Below are 19,771 nucleotides of genomic sequence, written 5' to 3' on the forward strand. Positions count from 1 at the left end.
GGGGGGGGGGCGTGCATGAGACAACACATAGGTAGCTTGCCTACAGTCAGCAGAGGGAAGCAAACTGCAGAACAATGAAGCCCTGATGTCCCTTTTTACACACAGATCTGAGACTAAGCCCATAGCACAGAACTGAAAATCACGTTGATGAACGAGGTGGAAAGAAAAAAAGAAAGAAAGAGGTGGAAACAGCAGCATTCAGAAAGAAGACAGAGGTATCTCCACAAGGAGGCTTCTTCTGCACTTCACAGAGCCTTCCTCCACTGGAAAAAAAAAAAAGTGTCTCTGTGCTCTCTGTTAAGGACATATTTCCTACAAAAAAGAAGCTATGTTCTAGCTACACAAGGGCAGTGTTCATGATTCCTGTTTATTTTAAACAGGTACCTGATGGCAAGGCCAGACATGCACAAAAAGACAAATTATTTCAGTAGTACCTCCACGGCTGTATGTTAGCTGAAGAGCAATCCCAGTGGAATTATTATTATTCATCAAGACATTCTGTCCTCTACCAAGATGAGTGCTCAAAGCAAGAGTAAAATTCCCCAAAGGCAAAACAGTGTATTAGCTACTTGCAATATATCCAGCACATGACTGCAGTGGAAATAAAACTGAATTTCTTTTTCCACATTTATTTTTTAATTTATTCATTCTTTAAATGAAGCTCATATATCATTAGTTTAAATATCTACCTTTGATGCACATCTGCTGATAGTTGGATGCATTTTCTATATAGTTCTGCTATGCATCAAAATCCCAAATACAGAATTCAATTTACAGTTCTGATCTGTAGCCCTGTTTAGCTTTTGAACTAGTACATCAGACTTGTCAGAACAAAGATTTTACGTAAGTTTCCATGCCTAGCTTTTCCTGACAGCCTGAGACAAGAAATCTGACAGAAGGACAAGAATAGCATCTAAAAGCACATGATATTACAGATTTCCAGTAGTCTGTACGGCTAAATGTAGCATAAAATGCCATTGTAGCAGGACATGTTTCAAACAGCTCCAGTATTAGCAAGAGTAGGTTTTTACATGAACAGTGACAGCAGTCAGATAAATATGATGAAGTGTTACAGGACTACTCAGAATATAAACAATGAAATTACCTTAAATTGCTCAACTTTTTCAAGCTTTTCCAGGTCTGGAACCAGCCTTACTCCATCTTCAAGAGTTTTCAAGAATTCTACCTGGAATGCTACCATTTCAGTCAGATTCCCAAAAAGAACATCCAGCTAACAAGTGAGGGGGAAAAAAAAAAAAAAGCAAGATGCTGAAAATATAACTTTCTACCTGAATCATGTTTTCTACAACTTGGGTGACTCTCAGTCCAGTTGTACAACCAGTCTGCAGCCAGAAAAAAAACCCCAAACAAAAAAACCCACCCAAACAAAACAAAGTCAACCTACAGACTATAAATTATTGAGCAGCACTTTTATATTCTACTCAATTAATTTTTTTAAAATGGAATTCAACATTTCTCCATCATCCTTGCTCAAACAAGCAAATCTGGGGGACAGACAGAGTGGAAGGCTGTGTGTAAGATATCCAGCAAAAAGAGAAGCAACAGTTAACTTACCTCCTCTGGAGTAAGGAATGTTTCTTTTTGTAGAGGCTTCAAGTATCTCTCCATTAGACAATTTAAGTCCTAAAATTTCAGAAAAAGATTCCCATGTTGGTTCCTCAAACTACTTCTGAATGTTTATCAAAGTGGCAACAATCACTCTTTACCCAGTCTAGGCATTTTTCCCTTTCATGTGTAAAATAAAATAGTTTGATTTCACAAAATATATGATAGTTAAAGGAAACATTTATACACACTTACAATCAATACCAGATCACATTGAGCAACATTCCAGTGCACACCAGGTAAGTAATTTCAAAACAACAGCATAAGAATTTGGAAAGCCTACTTATTTCAGAGGCTTAAGCTACTATTCTAGCAACCGACTGTAAAATTGGATGCAAGTTCACTAAGAGGTATATGCATGAGACATAGTTTGAACTACTGGAGAAGCAACCAACAAAATTTTCCAGAATGGGAAGAAATATTAGTAGACAGACACTACACATCAAGACTCCTTACTTTGACGTAGGTGCGCTCTGTCTCAAGAAGTTCACAGATAACCTTTCGCAGTTTATCTGCATCTGTGAGTTGTCTCATGGTGGCCAGCTGGGGTCCTGTAAATTCCTGAGGATGAGCACTTGAATCAGAAGGGTTCATTTCATGCAGACTGCGACAGAAAGCAGCGACCTGCTCTGTACTCTTTAAAAAAGAAGGAAGAGGAAAGACCAGTGGTAATATTTTAAGTCAGAGCTATAGGAATGATGGAGCTGAAAATCCTTTGCAGTTAAGCACTTGCAGCTTAGGGGCTCTTTAATTGGCACCAAAGTACAAAAGTGCACACATAACTTCATATATGTCAATACTATCTCTCAGTGACTGGGGATAAGGGGTGAAAAAAAAGAGTTGCACAATTCAAGTTACCTAACATGCTGTTCAATAACATTCCTGGTTTCAGGTAAGAATGATCTGTGATTAAATAGGCTCCTCTAGAATTTAAGATTGAAAAACAATCAAACAAAAAGGCCCAAGAATTGGGAACCAAAAATGACTGTGCAAACAAAACACACATCCCAGCCCTCTGCCAGTTCCCTAATCTAGTTTGCAACAGTCCCATGAATAGCTGTGTCAACACAGCCTAGGAGACAATGCAGAGACAGAAACTGTCTAAGTTGTTTTTCAGGGAAGCAGAGCCAGCAAATGCATGCTTTTTGGGGACAGCAAATATATATCTGCTCTATGTCTAGAAACAAGCCTTGCAGGGTGAATTTCTTTCCCCTAAGCCAGGTTTTTCAGAGCTGCTACATCTAGCTGGTTTCTTCAATGTTTAATCAGCTGTCTATATATAAAGACAGTTATCCTCTCTTCACCTCCTTGTTAGATCATCTTTTCACATCTTTCATTACCCTGAAAAGTATGGAGCAGGTATAGTCTCTGGTGTCAGTGACAACAGCCTGAGGCTTCCAGGGTTGCCAAAGCAGCAGCATGCCCTGCCTCCATCCCTCCCAAAGACCTGGAGAGGCCATAGGAGGGAAAAGAGCTGTTGAACTTGATTACACTTCCCTAACCTTCTGTGTCTAATCCTGCCATGGTATCTTAATCCAGATTCAGTGACTTCCCAACACTGTATCTATAGCCCTCCAGTTCATACAACTGACCTAAGATGAACCCGTTCAAACAGAGAATATGCAAAGAGATGAAAGGAGAACAAAACAAAAACAATAACACCAAAAAAGAAGCAACAAAAGAAAAAACAAGCAAACAAAAAATAACAAAACCAACCAAAAAAACCCACAAAAAAACCCAAACAAAAAACCAAAACAAATAAAAAACCCAACAACAACAGAAACAAACAAAATAAATAAAAATCAACATATCACCACCTTGCAGTTTGGAGACAGAGCCCTGCCACCTGGGAGATCATTTCACTCCCACCAGCTGGTAGCAACAACCTCATCCAGAGCCTGTGCTACTCCACATGTTCAAGATGACCAAGTGCTGATAAAACTCCTTGTTGTTGAAGCTCTGCAGTCTGCTCATAGCTAGTTTCCCCTCTCAGTGCACCTACAGTGCCATGAAGCCCAAGAGGAGCATTAACTGTGCTAGTGACAAGTGAAGAATTTCCTGCCATAATACAGTTGCTTTCCTTAAAGGTATCTTAAGGCTATAAATGCTCACCTGAGTGTGCAACTGCAAAGGCAAATATTAGTAAAGATGCTTATTATACAAAGGGTAATTTTCTTCAGGACACAAATGTAAGCAACAAAACAAATGTAAGGGACTGTCTATTAAGAAATGCCTCTTGGACACCATTTTTTAGAGGAAAAATACTCATCATCAGTATCCGAAGTTTAACTCAGTTGAGAAAGAAAGGAAAAATGTTGCAACTTGAGGGCAGAAAGAAGCAGTGAGTCAAACCAGTCCATTTCCAACTAATTCAGCTTGTGGCAATGGCATGTGTCACTGAGAGTTAAAATAATAAGTCAAAGTAATTCCTTTTATTTCTCAGCGAAGTTCCACCTATACTCACTGTGGTCTTAAGTATAAAACATACCCAAACTTTTAGGTTAAGTTTGCATTAGATTACAACAGGCATGATCTTGATCCCAACTGACCCAAGTCCACAAAGTACAGTAGGTGAAAGCCTGGCTTCAAGACAAGACATAAAAGCCTGCCAGAATTACCCGCTCTGCTGGAAACGGACAAAGAACTGACAATTAATATATGTTAATCTGAGTCACCCAGAAAGAGAGAGTGAAAATCCACTCACACCATGAAACACCTGCTAAAAACTAACAAGTACTTGAAAATTGGATAACTGTCATACAGGCACACTGCCTGCCCCAGAAGGAACAGTTACACCCATTATTTCAAAAAGGAAGCGTAGATGACTTTTAAAAGCCTTATCTCCACTTTTGCAGACAATCAACCACTCACTGACTTCAGTCCTGTCCAGCATGAGCCAGAAGCAACTGAGCTCAGCCCTGCCTCACATCTTTTTACCTAATTCTCAAGTATCACTCACTCAATACTCTTTGGGCAGACAAAAAGTCTCAAGCACAACAATGCTTGCAAACCTGTTCTCTTCCTTGTTCATTGAATGGACTGTCTTGTTTCATCCCTGAATGCAATCCCATCTACTTTATATTTACTTTAAAAAAAACAAAAACAAAAACAAAACCAAAAACCACCACAATTTCTAGACAAAAAGCTTATGCATATTGCACCCAGGGAGGTTCAGAACACAGCACTTCTGCTGAAATCTCTAAAACAGTATTAAGAAAAGCCTCTCCGTCTCCATTTTCTTGGAGAAAGTAGATAGAATACGGCAGGTCTAGAACAGAAACAGATCCTTTTATCTTCCAGTACCAGCTCTGTTTGCCAGCTGTGACAATGACAGCACTGAATCAGGATTTCTCTAGGAGAATTACAACATCACACTTCAAGCACAATTCTGCAAGCAATCCCAGCTAGCAACCTTAAAATGAGATGGAGGGCTGGCACAGCTGGGCTGTAAAGTGAAGTTTTACTTTGCAAGTACATTACCCTCATCTGCAGGGGGCTCAGCAGAGGAGCTAAGCTCACACCCTTCCCAACAGGAGAATCAAGTCCTTAAACTCATCAAGCATGTTGATGGTGCCCACACTGGGGAGTTTTGGCTACCTGCCATAGAGTTTTGACAGTAAAGTGTCATTTTCTCTTGAACTTATCTTACAGAGACATACAGGTGCCTGGGCATCAGGCAGATTGCCCCCTTGATCAGCACACAACAACTATCTTTTGCCACGGATGGCAAACTCCAAGCAGTATTGCTCTCCCAAACAAAATCTGGGCAAATAGCATCCTTTCACGCATTGCCAGGACTGCTAACGACACTGCACAATATCAAAAAGCCTCTACAGGGCACATACGTTACAGCTCAGCCTCAAATTTATAACCCATCAATTAAAACAGCATGAAAATTCATGTAACTGCTCATTACTTCGACTAGTCACACAGCACAGAGGATCTGCTCACCCAATACAGCACACGGTACAGAGAGTCGCCAGCTCCAGGGTTTTCGTTCTTGAGTTTACGGTTACCTCTCCAAAGAGCTGACATCGCTGGAAAGGCAGTACTGCCAGAGCTGTCACTCAGCTAGGAGGAAAATCCCAGTTTTCCACATATTCAGCTGATCCAAAGGGCTTTCCCACTCCAGACAGATACTCCCTGCTGCTTATTTGGCACACAACATGGAAGACGGCTGCATTTTAACAAGGAAGGGCAGTGACCATGCTTCTCTAAGCAAAGCCTTTCCGCATGTGTCATTTGCCTCCAGCCTCGGTCGCTCACCACATTAGCTGGAATTCAGAGCCAGACACCAGTCAAAACTGAGAACTCAATGCTGCTTTTCATAGACTCATTAGGAGGAAAACTTCAGCAGAGCAGCTGAAATGCAGCAAAGCAGAGGTGAAGGCAGCCTGAGAATGTAAATGTCTGTTGCCTGTGGCTGAGCATGAGCCGATTGGCTACGCACAGCACTGCTGAAGAATATTAAACATCTGAAGGGACAGAGGCACAGAATTAAAAGAACTTCAAACAGCCAGTTATGCTACTGGAAAACCTACCCCTCAAATCCCTGTCTTAAGCCTTTCACATCTATTTCAACACATTGGAGGTTTTGAGACTTAATTCTTGTCTTGAATAATGCGGCAGAGAGAAGATGACCTATTTTCTCTGAAAAAATATTTCTAAATGGTATAAGCATACACACACAGAGCCCATTACAGCATGCTCCTCCAAGAACAAGTGCTGCAACGTAATTAGCTTTCAGTTCAAGAGGCAGATGTCTTTAATTGTGGACAAATTAGTGTCCTGCAGTATTTTAACTGATAACAGCTTTTAAAACACATCCCCTGTCAAATTCAAAGGACCATTACAAAAAAAAAAAAATATGCACAAAGACTGATCTTAAGAGGCAACACTACACCAACCTTAGCCTTTGGTAACCTGCAACATTAAAAACTCACACATATACTCAGTTTTCAGGGTCCCTCTTTTGAACCTAAATTTATTCTACAACATTTAAAAAGCTAAAACAGTCAGGTCACCACAGAGGCAAGGAGCCATTTAAGAAATTACTCCAGTATGATATGGTCCAAATATTCTTTTGAACTGGAGACTGACAGAGAGGCATCATCTAGATTTCAGGCTATTTGTGAAACTTTAATTCACATGCTAAATGAAAACAAGCCTGAAGAGGTGGCAGAAAGTAGACTTTCCTTTCCCCCACTCTTCTCCCTCCAAGCTCTCTCCTCTTCTTGGCAACCACACGAAACTGGGAGAGGAAGGAAAGATGGAAGCCCACCCTAGAGCAGAAGCAACTGGAAGTGCAACTCAAGCCACTGCCAGTTGCATGGTTTAAAGGAAACCAGTTGCATCCAGAAAGCGTACCCGGTTGTTACTGTTTACATGGCTTTCAACCCAAGAGATGCTGTACCTAAGAGGCTGGCTGGTTGACACATGCAAGGCACCATGAAATTAGATAGGGAGAGAACCCTGGGAACAACAACTACCCTACACCACTGCACAGCCAATGCCTCAAGCCACCTCAGAAGCAGGTTTCTAGTATTTTATCAGAATAGTTCTACAGACATTTCATTTTTTTTCTTATTATTATAATGATTCCTGTGACAATAGCAATGGAGAAGTAAAATTAGTTCTTTAGGATTCTCAGAAGATAAGATCTTCAGAGAAGGGAGGAATCCTCAGAGCTACTGGTGTACCCTCCAAATCCTTCACCACCATCAACAGCTTGAGGCTTTTTGCAGATTAAGAAACAAATGCACCACTACTAAGGAAACACACACCCACGTGCACACATGCTGGGCTGGGGGAAGGGAAAGGGACAGCTGGGAGGGAGGAGGAGGAGAAGGGAAGACACACTCAAGTACCTGCTGTGCTACACATCCGCCTATCACCTACATGAGAAAGTTACAGGTAAGTCAGAAGGCACCCAAGCCCAGCTTTCGGTAGGATTTCACACAGCTTACCTTCACAGAAAGCCTGCCTGGCCTGTGCTACAAGAGCCGATGAAGGAGGAGAGCTGCAGCGCTGCCTCCCTCTCCTCTTCCCATGAATTATTAACTCTCCCCTAGGATCGCTTTGCTAGCGGGAGAGCTGGGAAATTTCCTTGGAGAAGCTCGGAGCTCTAACCCTCTGCAGTGCTCTGTGGGCATCAGCAGACCACCAGCACCACGGTGTGGAGCGGTGGTGTTTGCAGGATTAAGCCCTGCCTCAGGATCGTGCTATCGCAGGGCAGAAGACAACCCAAATGCTATTTTTGGATCTTCAGCTGCTAATGCTGCATCTGCGCTGAAAGAAAGGGAACTCTACATTTAGCTGGGAGGCTCCAGTATAGTTAAAATGGATTTCCTCTCCTGCCCAGCAGGGAATGGATAAGAGCAGTCCTGCCCTGTTTTTGCCAAGAATGGCAGAAAATAAAGGAACTCTTCTCCAAACTCCACCATCCATGGGAGAATGGAAACTGTGGCAGTAATGGTGATAACAGAGGATCATTTGTGCCCCTCCTGGTGGGTAGGAAGGCAGTGTTTCACTTGCCACGTACAAAAATAACAAGTGTAAAACAGTGCTGAGGACATCAGCTTAATCTTCTGTGCTGTAATCCTAGAAGCATGGAAAGGTGTGGCAGTGCAGAGACAGGAAAACACCTTTGCTTTTTTCCCTGCTGTATCAGCTGGGTGGTGACTTTCCATAGAAAAACATATGTTGCAGACTCCTTAACTCCCCACACACGTTGGCTTTTCCAAGCACACAGAAAAGCAAAAGGATCAGGAATACACCTACCCACAAGCACCCCATTGATTGAGCTTTTTTATGTTAGTTTTTTTCAGTTTAAAATGAAAAATGAGCACGTCATTAGCAAGCAATGACATCCTCCCCGCTACCATACACTTGAATTCTCTGTAGACATCGTAAATTAATTTGAGGGCTTCTGCAGCTTTTGTTAGGGAGGAACAGCAAAGAAAGCCCACTTAGTATAGAGGTCTTTGTGACCAGGGACAGTGGCACGGTTTGCCAAATTGAGCACACTGTATATATACTATATGTACAAGTGTGTTGCTTTTTATGGAAGACCATTTCAAGCAGTTTGTCCCATAAGAAACAGAACGTGAAGTTAAATGCCTCACTCCTCTTTATATCATACAAACAAAACAAGCCATATTTCTGAATTTTAAGCTAAAACATTTACTGGTGTCAACATTTCATTTGCAGAAAAACAGATTTTCCTCTCGTTGGAAGCCAAGGCTTGTTAGAGTTACAAGTTACTCTTCCAATATAAGAATATTAAGCATTAGAGCTGCTAACGCACATTTCTCAGTTTAACTAAATCTGCTGAGCCACAAGGATAATCACGTAATCCTTACACCTTGCTTCAGGCAATTACAGCTCTGAAGATCCAGGAGGCAAGATACAAAATGGAACCTCACAGCTTGTTGTACAGCTCAGAAATAGAAAGCTACAGAAAACACTGCAAGAACGTTCGTTCCCCAGGCAGCTATGTGGGAAGAGACTCCAGTCAGAGCATATGAAGATCACATATATTTACAGTAAAAACTCCCAAAGTATCAACAAATGTTTCCACTTACTCAAGAAGAAATTCTTTGTACTTACAAGGAAAACTCCCGTAATAAAACCTGGAAGCTGCAATAGCAATCACCTTTTCTGCATGCAAGCTCTGCATATATTTTATGCACAGGAATGTTTCCTCTTATCTGACTTCCACTCTCTGGGTAGCAAAGACAAAACTATAGGCTAGCATGACATGAGAGATCAGGAAACAAGAGGCCAGGGTCCTTTCCTTCCTTTCGCTACAATGACGAGTATCATTGCACAGGAACCAGGTCAGAGCTCACTGTAGCCCATTTTAGTTAAAATAAGAGCTGAGAAAAAACACACCTGTACATAAGCACAGAGTGAGATCTAATACTCATGAAATCATTAATTCTGTAGAAAAATAGTTTTAAGCTCTCACCATTACCTATGCAACCAATACCTAAAAGCAATCAGTTCCTTCAAAATAATCTCACTTGATTCTGGCACAGAAGCCACTTAATCATCACACCTTATGTTGTGTAAAGCTCCCTAGCAGTGGAGCAAGTGCAAACTACCAACCACGGTGAAACCCATCCCTTAATATATGGCAATTAGCAATCCATTTGCACAACCTCTTAGCCATAATTGGAGAGTTTTGCTTCAATTTAAGGTAGATTAGCTGTAATTAGTTTGGAGTTAAAAACTAGCATGTGCACTACAATATTGATTTAAAGAAATAACTGTTTAACTTCCTTCCATTCCTGCTATGCCTAGAAATCAAGAAAGAATAAGAAATCATAATCAACCTGATCTTTTGGTTTAGCTGTCCTGCTCTGGTGAGGGCAGTAATAAACCATTCCATTTAAAAATTACGTGCGAATGTTATCACAAGATACTGAAGACAGGAACTGACCTTGGAAAAAGGGCACTAGTCTTGCTCAAGGGGTAACCATATGCCATAATTGAAGCTGTAATTTGTTATATTCAATATCACCTGTAAACACCTTAAAAGCAAGATTAACATTTTCCCAGGAAAGATGTTCTAATCATGTGTAGCTGTGAAGCAAGCAGATAAGCTGTGACTGCACTTCACTTTCACTCCTTGTCATGTGAAAATGAAACTTTCTCACCTTGCTCATCTTGTCAGCTTCATCAGATGACTCCAAGTCTTGTGCTTCTGCCTCCTCTGGAGCTGTTTCAACAGAGCTGTCTGGGTCGCCACAAGGAGAGTGCCCTGATGAAATTGAGATGCGTGTGAAAACCCAACCATAATTTCCAAAAATTCAAGAAGCTGGGCACAACAGGCGTGCAGTTCCCACGGAGCGCCAGGCCCCATCCTGCACACAAGTACATGTCAACAACACATTATGCCAGAGGCACTCAATGACCTTAAAGGACTACCTGGGTTTACAGCAGGGGTCAGGATTAACTACAGGTGTAAAAATAAACAGGTTATGGCCAGACACACTATTTAATTGAAAACTATGAAAGCCGATTTAGAGATAAGGCTAAAATGCCACACTGAAATTCTGATGTTTATTACCAATTTCTTGGCTGACCAATAATTGTCTACCTTTATACTTCGGTGGTTTCAAATGGATACTGCAGCATGTGAACAGGCAAACCATGTCAAGAAGCAAAACTTGGCCAGCCTTTCCTCTGAGTTAAGTCAAACGTAATGATTTTAAGTTACTTGCACTTTTGTCCTAACACACCCACTACTGAGTTTCAATGTGATTTTTAAGGAAAGAAACTTGGTTTTAGCAGGTTTTAGGAGTCTACTGCATTAACTGAAAACTAAATTTCATTTCCACCACTATGTGACAACAACTAGGCATCCCTTTGCCTGTGCACTTCTCTGGAGACTACACTGTTGATAGAGCTAGTAACTCTTTCACAACTTCTTGGAAGTAAGTGATTAATTACCTGCAAGTAACAAAAGCAAGAAGAGAACTAATCTCAGCCTAAGAGCTCTGTGCACAATTTTTTTTTCTGGGGATCTCATTGTCTGACTCAAATAGCCGTAAAAAGCAATATTACTACATGTTAGCCAGTCTTCACAAATGAAAGTGACCAGCAATGCACTGAACTCTGCCAGAAAACTCCTGCATTGCCTCAGTTTACCTTCAAGCCAGCATAAAGAGATACTTTATAGCAGCTGAGTCCAGGTGCTAATTCCTTTTTACTTTTTCCCTCTCTTCCTCTCAACCCCATAAGGAAGAACTTTTTCTGCAGTGCCACTCCTAGGACTGGAAGGGTGGTTTCTGAGTATGCTTCCCTGCCTGCATCCTGCCACACAAATAGAAGAGTGAATATCCCACCAGGGATCACACATCTTATTCCATTATGCTTATTCTTCAAGTAATGCAGAAAGTCCCAATCAAAACTCAATGGACACGACATCACAGAAAATCCCTGCTTTTTAATAGCCAAGACTCAACAGACTATCTTACACATATTTTCTGGCTGTATTGTTAACATGTAGCATTTAAACACTTTGGTGGAAAACTAACACCTTGCTGTAGCAGAACAGATTAATTTTGTTTTCCAAACCTGTGGTGATTTTGGTTCTTTTTTTGTTTGCTAGCCCTATGGACAGAAGCAGCCCAACAGCACACCATCCTGTTGTCAGCACCCAGTGGTCCAGCAGCCATTCCCTCCTATTCACTACTAGGTTGAAACATGGATGGTTTTCAAAGATTAGAAGTGATTTAGCACACCAGATGCAGCACTGTTTCCATGTTAGTCCCATGCTGACTCTCATGTGACTTGCTATTTTTCAATTAGAGACTTCAATTTAGGTAAGTCACGTATGTTCGTCTATAAGGAGCATTTGGCTAGATAGCAATGCCATGAGTAAAAAGGCCACAGTGATGATAACACACATTTGTTATACTGATATATCCCAGTTAAACACTGTGTGTTTTGGCCAGAAAGGCTATAGTAGCATGGACGGTCTTTTAAATTCAGATAAAATGGCAAGATGCTTTAAAATGAAGAGATTTTGAAAAAACAAACCCGATTATGCACATCAAGTATATTTTTTTTATATTTATACTGGAATGAAATACATTTCATGATACAGAAATGACAAGATCTAAGAAATATGTTTCCTAAATAAGAAAAAATCTGCTGCCCCTGTGCTGCAATTGAAAAGCCACTGCTCCTCTTTCAGGGAGTTTTGTGCTAATGCACAATATCAGCTCACAAACACATAAGGTTTGTGTGTAAAGTTCTTTACATTAAGACAGAGTGCAAAGATCCAGGTTTGGGTTCCTCAGTACCCAACTTTCAGCTGCTGTACTTGCAAGCTTTCAGCCACCATTACAAAAACAAATTTGCATGACTGCAAAAGATTTCCACTTTGTTGAGTCTGTAAATAATTTGTAAAAACGGGAATTCAGAAATCCAGAAATAAATTCAGAACATATTTTGCATACTGCATTGAAGCTAAATTAGACAACAAATGAGATTAGAAGGACACAGAAGGTAGTTCATAGCTGAACGTCTGAAAGACATGCATCTCTTCTGAAAAGACAGGATTTACCTTTTAAAAAAAATGTGCCTGTAGGGGCTGTCAGGCGATACAAAAACTATATGGAAAAGTGCTTTTTCATTAAGAAGATAGGTTTTTCTGAGCCTTACCCAGATTTTACCAACTTAGACTATCAGCTTTCTGGTCTCTCTGTTAATGTGTGAAAAAATTCTTAAAACCCTTAGGTATCCATTAAAGAAAAAAAAAAAAAAAGTGAGATGTCTCATAATTTGTTTTGGGCAGTCTGTATTTTTTTACTGTGATTAATTTCCTTTTATAGGCTGTGTGAAATACATCCTACAGCTGTTTCTTACCCCAAGCCAAGGCAAATAATGTTTGTTTGGGGTTTTGGTTCTTGTGTTTAAGCTACCACTTCTTCCTTTCCTGTATATTTAAACACCATCTAATCTGTTTCCTGCAGTATAAACACATTTACAGAGTAGACAGCAATCTTTCACTTGTCTTAATGAACAGTCACACAGTACATGTGCTTAGGGTATTTCTAATGTCTTAAGCTGCCAAAGCCAATGTCAACTTTAGCAGGTTTATCTGCTGGTTGTTAAACACAGGCAATCGGTTCAGTTATGCCGCACGTTCCCGCTTTTTAATACCTTCCAGTTACCGTCCCATTTCTGTCAGATTCATTACATCATTTTATTTTTGCCCTGTAAATCTTTTTTTAGCTCTGCAAGGCGCTCTAAAGACAATGAGCTCATTTCCTTCTGCAGCACCTGAACACCACCCAATCACTACCATTTGCTAGGGATGATAACACATGGCCTTCACTTGATGTTAAGGAATTAGAAAGGGAAATCTGAAAAGCAGCAGGAAAAGGGGGTCAAATTCATGTGGCCAGCAGAACGGATGGAGGTCACACGAGCTCCCAAGTTGCCTCAGCAATTTAATATCCATGACATTATGACTAATGCCCATTAAATAACTCCTACTTATGGTTAGAACTAACAAAATAAAAGCAAGTCTTATATCACTGAAGCAAAGGTGCTGGGGCTTAAAGGCCTGGAGAATCACATAGAGGTTAAGGACTATGCCAGCACTTGGCTAAAACTTTCCATGGCTGCTGCTTCCAATCTTGCAGGGTTGCTGTAGCTCAAGATTTTAATGTGACTTCCACAATCTCTGGTATCGCTCTTAAAGCTCGCTTCTTGGTGCCAGGTTTGTTGGTTTTTTTTAATGCAGTGGAAATAAATATTCCTAGCCAAGGTCTGTCAGCTCTGGTGCAAAGCTTGGAAGTGTGCATCCTACCAACACAAAAAGCAGCATACAAACAGAAAATGCGGCATCTCAATGCATTATTCCTGAGTACATGTAATGAGCAACACTGAATTTAGCCCCCTCAGTGGCAGCAATAGGGCATAGCTGGCAAGGGCAACCATTTGCCACCACGTTAGATGCTGAAGGCCAGAAGCAATAACAGGTTTGGATGGTTGAAAGCTATGGTTTTTAACTTTCAGGTGCTTTAGTCTCTTAAGCAGGTTGTTTTATACATCTCAATGCCCCACACAACACCTTGCCATGCAACTGAGGAAAAGCTCTGGGACTGCTGAAGCCAGGTGACAAGTGTCAGGGACGGAGGAGATCAGCCAGTGTCCTTCCCTGCCTACCTGCCACCACTTGCTCCCTGCAAAAGGCACATTGTGCTCCTCTGTTCTTCTTTAACCAGTGAAACTCAGCAATACTTAAAGTCAAATACAGAGACTACTTAATAACTTTCATTGGGAAATAAGAAGTGACCTCCATCTGAGCTGAAACCACAGAAAGAATATGGACCAGGCAGAATGTGACTGCCCCAGATGAATCCCAGCCAAGACACTCGGGTGTCTGTGCTCCTGCAAGAAGTGCTGTGAAGGTTTCACACCGGCCAAATGCTTTCAGCAGTTCATGCTTGAATCTTGTCTTGAAAAAAGAGAGTGTCAATTACTTGGGCAGTTCAACAGCAACTTTTTTAAACAGAGGGTGTAATTTCTAAATGGTGCCAAGGGAATGGCTCTGTTATGGCAATGGAGTCCCTTTCAAAAGAGAACATGCCATAAGCGAACAATTATAATATAAATTGTTAGGGAACTGTCTCTCAGGTTAAATTTTTATTTGAGACAAAATTCCACCTATAAATCGACAATTAAATAGGCAAGCATGCTTATGCTTTTTTTTTTTTTTTTTTTTTAAGAATAAGAATAATTCTGCTTACACTGGAGTATTCTGTCCCGTTCGGAAGACCCACAGAGTTGAAAACATCTCCAAAGACCTGTAAAACTCAGGTCTATGACAGCTAAAAGCCAACCAAAGGCTATATAGGAATGAACTGGGAAATTCTACCTTTCCTGGAGAGCTATAGAACAAGCCCTATAATTCTCTTTTACCTTCTGAAAAAACTCTATTGCTTCCCTTTCTATACAGCTAGGTAATAAATCGTGCAAATATAGAAATATCTATGCTGAATGTCACTTAATTCATTCACTTTTCTTTGGGAAAAGTGCAAATTCAATAAAACCTTCCCTGTACCAGCTGTACCACAGTTTCTTTTCACCCTCCCCAGGTCAGGAGTCTAGTCCAACACTTGTAATATGCCTGAGTAGCCCCTTTGGAATAAACAGGAGTTTTCATAGACATGGAAGTGCACAGGGACCTTGGAAACCAGGGACATGGAGATCAGAAAAACGAGCCTTTCCTTCTGCAAGTACTTGGGGCTCGAGAGCCAGCAGGGGGAGTGGCAACACAGTGAGAATATTAAGATCAGAAATGGGAGAGTAAGGGAGAAGCTATGCTCACTGCAGCTAACATAGGAAGGGTCAGAAACCCAAAGCCACAGTGCAAAAACTCATGTGCTAATAGCCATGCTGCTTATTTCAACAGCAGCTCAGGCAGTCTTTAGAAAATTCAGGAACGAGACCTCTGAACACAATTCTGACTGAGGCAACATCCTTGAGCTTTGGCTTTTAAGCTTTTAGAAAGAAGATCTTGTGTCTGATTAATTATATGCAAGACCTTCAGATTGCTGCTGAAGTAAATGCCCCTGGTATTGTTAAATCAAGCACTGAATGATAAGAGTATTTTTTTAACATGCTACGAAAGGTATGAAATTAATTGCCTCAGGAAAACAACCCTGAAGAAATTAAGGTTACTGTTAGTCTCAGCTTGTTCTGAAATCCAAATTACCTAGCCTACAGGGACCTGGGCCAGGATGAAGATGGAATGAAAAATAGTGGCCAGTCTTATCGTGCAATGTAAGTTTGCTTCAGCTTTATAACATAGTCTATAGAGCATATGTTAATTTCAACCTCTGATACTCCTGCTTTCTGGATGACAAAATAATAGACTCCTTAAAAAAAACCTAGCTGCTTCATGCCTAGAAGATTCATATATCCATTCAAAGCAAGGTTATTCTTTCTTTTTTATCATTGATACATTCTGCACAGTGATTTATATGGCTCACAGTGATCCCTGCAGTGTTATCCCTCATGCTAGAAGTCTCCAAAATACAGAAGCTTGCAAAGCCTAAACCTCAAGAAACTCTATTCCAGAGTAAAAAAAAAAAAGGTAGTGAATTGTAGGGAAAAAAAAAGTAGGGAAACAACAAACAAATATAGATACCACTCCCATTCTCAAATTCCCATCTACTAAAAAAATATATTTATGATTTTGGGAAGATTCAATGCTGTGTTTCCAGCTTCCAGCCTCTCATTCCCTGGATTGAGTGGCGCTGAATGGGGAGACAAAAGAGACAGCTCTTGCTATTTTTAGGCAATAAGGAAAATTTGCTGTAGGGCTCCACAAAGAATGAGAGCTAGTCCTCCTTGATCGGACTCATGCAGACTCTGTTAGCAAGACTGAAAGCCAGGAAAAACAATACTGTATGAAAGGAGCAAAATTTGTGGCTCTGCAAGCCTGATGCAGCTCAAATTCCAAGGGGGGAGTATATATATATCATACCCAAGGCAGTATTTTTCACTAGAGATGTAAAATCCAAGGTCATCTCAAGAATAACCTGTTAAGTAAGCACAATGAAGTATCCACTGCCACGGAGCTGATTTGCAGCTCTAGCCCCAACCTCAGTGTACACGAGGTAGTTCCAGATAAGAAACAGCTGTAAGAAACATCCTATTTAACAGAAGCATCGGCAGTCTCTTCAGGGAGGTCAACTTCCAGAAACACAGTCTTGCTTTGCTCCTGGAAGACCTCCCACGGAGTAATAAGGCATTAGGAAAGCTTCTTTAAAAAAAAAACACTAAATGTATCACAGCATCTTTCTGTTGAAAAAGCATGATTTGCCTCACACAAAAAATCTACCCTTTGCTGCCTTCATAGCCGATGAATAATTGCTAGTGAAGAAGATAATGATAATACATCAGCATGATCAGTCAACCAGACTCTGAATTTCTGGAGAATGGATGTGCCTACAGGTGATTTATACCTGCTGGCATTCTGGCTCAGCAATGTTTTATTCCCCTGCTGAAAGGGGGGCTGCACTACTTCAGGACCGAAAAAAAAATCTGCATGCTATAAATAAAGCATGTAACAGAAATCACTGAGCTGATTTGCCTAGCCAGCCAAACTGCCAGTAATCAACAAGGACACAAATAAATGGGTCAGTGGCTATTTTTCATACTTGACTGCTCTCCACAAGAAGCTGTGGAGCTGAGACCTAAAATCTAAGACATAGCCATAATCTCCCAAATACAAGCACATACTCTTCTTAAAAATTTCACATAGATCCCATTTTAGGCAATGAATTGCTGAAAAAGAAGAAAGGCTTCAGTAAAATTGCATTTTACAAACACCTAGAGAGAAATTGATGGAGATGAAAACACCTGCCTCCCAATCACACACTTGAGTACAGATCCTTGATTTTACTCCTCCCTAAGGCTAAGTCATCCCTAATTAGAGCATTAGTGTTGTTTAAACACCATCTTAACGTTGTTCTTCAGAGGCATATTTCATATGGCAACCACTGGCACCTTCAGAAACTGCCAGAGACACCTGCGCATCTGGTGATGAGCTATTATGTTGCTTCTGTTGCTTAAAGCAGAATTCCTCCTTCTTTGAGGAGGAACGAAGGCGATTCCCACTTCAATGTTTGCTGCATTTTGAAAGAAAGCAAATGTCAAGGGACCTCCAGCTTCTGGGCCACCTGTCACCTAAAAGAGAGAGCAAAGGAGCTAGCTACAGCACATCAAAAGTGAAGAGCAGCTGTACCAAGACAAATCTGAAGGGAAAAGGAATCCCTAAAAGTTATCCCTGGTCCTGGGGAGCTATTTAAGAAGTAGGCACTTTGGCCCACCAGACAGTTCATGTGCTCACTGCAGGACATGGGAAAACAAGCAACTGTTCCATGCCACTGCAATAACTACGAAAAAAGGTGGCTCAGGAGAAGCTTACAAAGGAGAACAGACATGACTCAAGTTGGAAGCAGCACAAAGGAAGCAGTGTCTACAAAGCAGCGGAGGTGGGAGGTCTGATTTTGCCGTGGTGTATCCATTAGCCATATCCTATGTCTTCATTGCACTGGGACACACAGGGCTATTACTGGATAGTACAAAAAGGCAAATGCTAGGTTCTTCAGACACGTTTGGCAAACCATGCACTGTCCCACTGTCAGCAAAGGAGCCCTTGAAGACCCTCAGAATAATGATGCAGAGAACTGACAGTGACAGAGAAACTTCTTGTTGAGACCAGTTGTTGGGACCCTGTATTACGAAATGCGATTGCTCTGCCTTAGAAATCACTACGTTGCATAAATTCAAATTCCCAATTCTTTGCACCCAGGGTAGACACTCACTTCAGTGAAAAGTCAGGGTACAAGAACTCAGGACTCAGGGTTTCAGTGAAAAAAGCACAGGCAAGGACAAAAGGATGGGGCCTGAAAAGAGCTGGTGTTACACAGGAAATGGAGGCATCTTGTGGCCGGCTATAAAAATGTACAAGAGGAGCTTGATTTTTCAGCACAAAAGCATAACAGGGAAAACTTCAACAAAAATTAAAAGGGAAAAAATGTCCTTCTGAAAATGTTTTAACTGCCCTTGGCAGTTTATCCTACATATTGCATGAAGACGCTTTTATCAGTCCCTTCAGAAGTATTTGCAATAAGCTGTTTTTAAACTTTCTTGATTGTGTTATTCCACTTGCTACCAATAGAAGACTCCTCAAAGCCAGATTAGTGGTCCAGCTTTCTCTTTCCCCACTACAAGTTCCTGTCACCTGAACAATGACATTTTTTGCTAGATCACTTTCAGCAAATATTTTAAGCAAAACCAGAGCAGTATCCAGAAGTGTGGAAAACGCAGGCTGTACCTCCCTGACCCTTTGCAAGCAGAGATGAGCTGAGTCAGCTTGGTTCTGAGCCCAAGCAAGCTATCTTTCACTGCAGCTCATTTGCTACAGCTCAGCATCATACTAAAGCACTCACGATGCTCTGGGTTAGCTCCACATTGCACCTAGACCCTGAAGACCCTACACAAAGTGACTGCAGCACACAGACGTGTCCTGCAAAGTGCATTAACAGCTCTCCTCCCACTCCAGCTTTTTATTCTGCATTCCTGAAACAATTATTTTGACAATTCTGAAACCTTCTCTTCTGAGAGAAAGCGAAGTGTTTTGACATATACAGACACCATATACATTTGACTGAAAGCTTAAATTTACCTCAGCTCAGAACAGTTTTGATTATCTAGAAACCAATTCTTTTTGGTCATTCCATTAGATGTTTAAAATTATTTTAAAAAACCCAAAGCAAGCAGGTACGTCTGGTATCCTCCTGTTTTTGAGTACGGGGAAAGGGGGGCATTTAGAAGCTGGTAACTAAGTCGTGACTAAGCAGGGAAGTAAGAGGAGACAGTGCAGGACCTTTTCTGCTATCTCAGTGCAATTCCCAACGTTGTCTTACAGTGGTAACAGCAAGAAATAGCCAAGGGGAAATCCTGCTCTTCTGCAGCTGTTTCTCTTAACCCAGCCCAGGTGCTTGTCCTTAGCTGGTCTAGGAAACTACACTAGTGGCAAACAATTCATATTTGATGGGATGAATTTTCTGCTAGTTCAGCTCCTTGAACAGGGGAGCATAGTGGGCAG

At 41.1% G+C, this 19,771-nt stretch overlaps 1 protein-coding gene across 1 annotated transcript in view; it reads right to left on the reverse strand.

The window, feature by feature from the left end:
• The window catches only part of TIAM1 (T-cell lymphoma invasion and metastasis 1), a 120,608-nt gene that overhangs the window by 50,015 nt on the left and 50,822 nt on the right, over positions 1-19,771 (reverse strand). The window contains exons 14-17 of the mRNA XM_010001826.1: positions 10,287-10,390; positions 2,083-2,262; positions 1,576-1,644; positions 1,106-1,231 (exon numbers count right to left, since the gene is read on the reverse strand). Coding sequence (XP_010000128.1) covers positions 1,106-1,231; positions 1,576-1,644; positions 2,083-2,262; positions 10,287-10,390 — 479 coding nt within the window. The remainder of the gene's footprint in view (positions 1-1,105; positions 1,232-1,575; positions 1,645-2,082; positions 2,263-10,286; positions 10,391-19,771) is intronic.

The sequence above is a fragment of the Chaetura pelagica genome, unplaced genomic scaffold (genome assembly GCF_000747805.2).
Source record: "Chaetura pelagica isolate M959 unplaced genomic scaffold, ChaPel_1.0 scaffold637, whole genome shotgun sequence".
In the NCBI taxonomy this organism is placed as follows: domain Eukaryota; kingdom Metazoa; phylum Chordata; class Aves; order Apodiformes; family Apodidae; genus Chaetura; species Chaetura pelagica.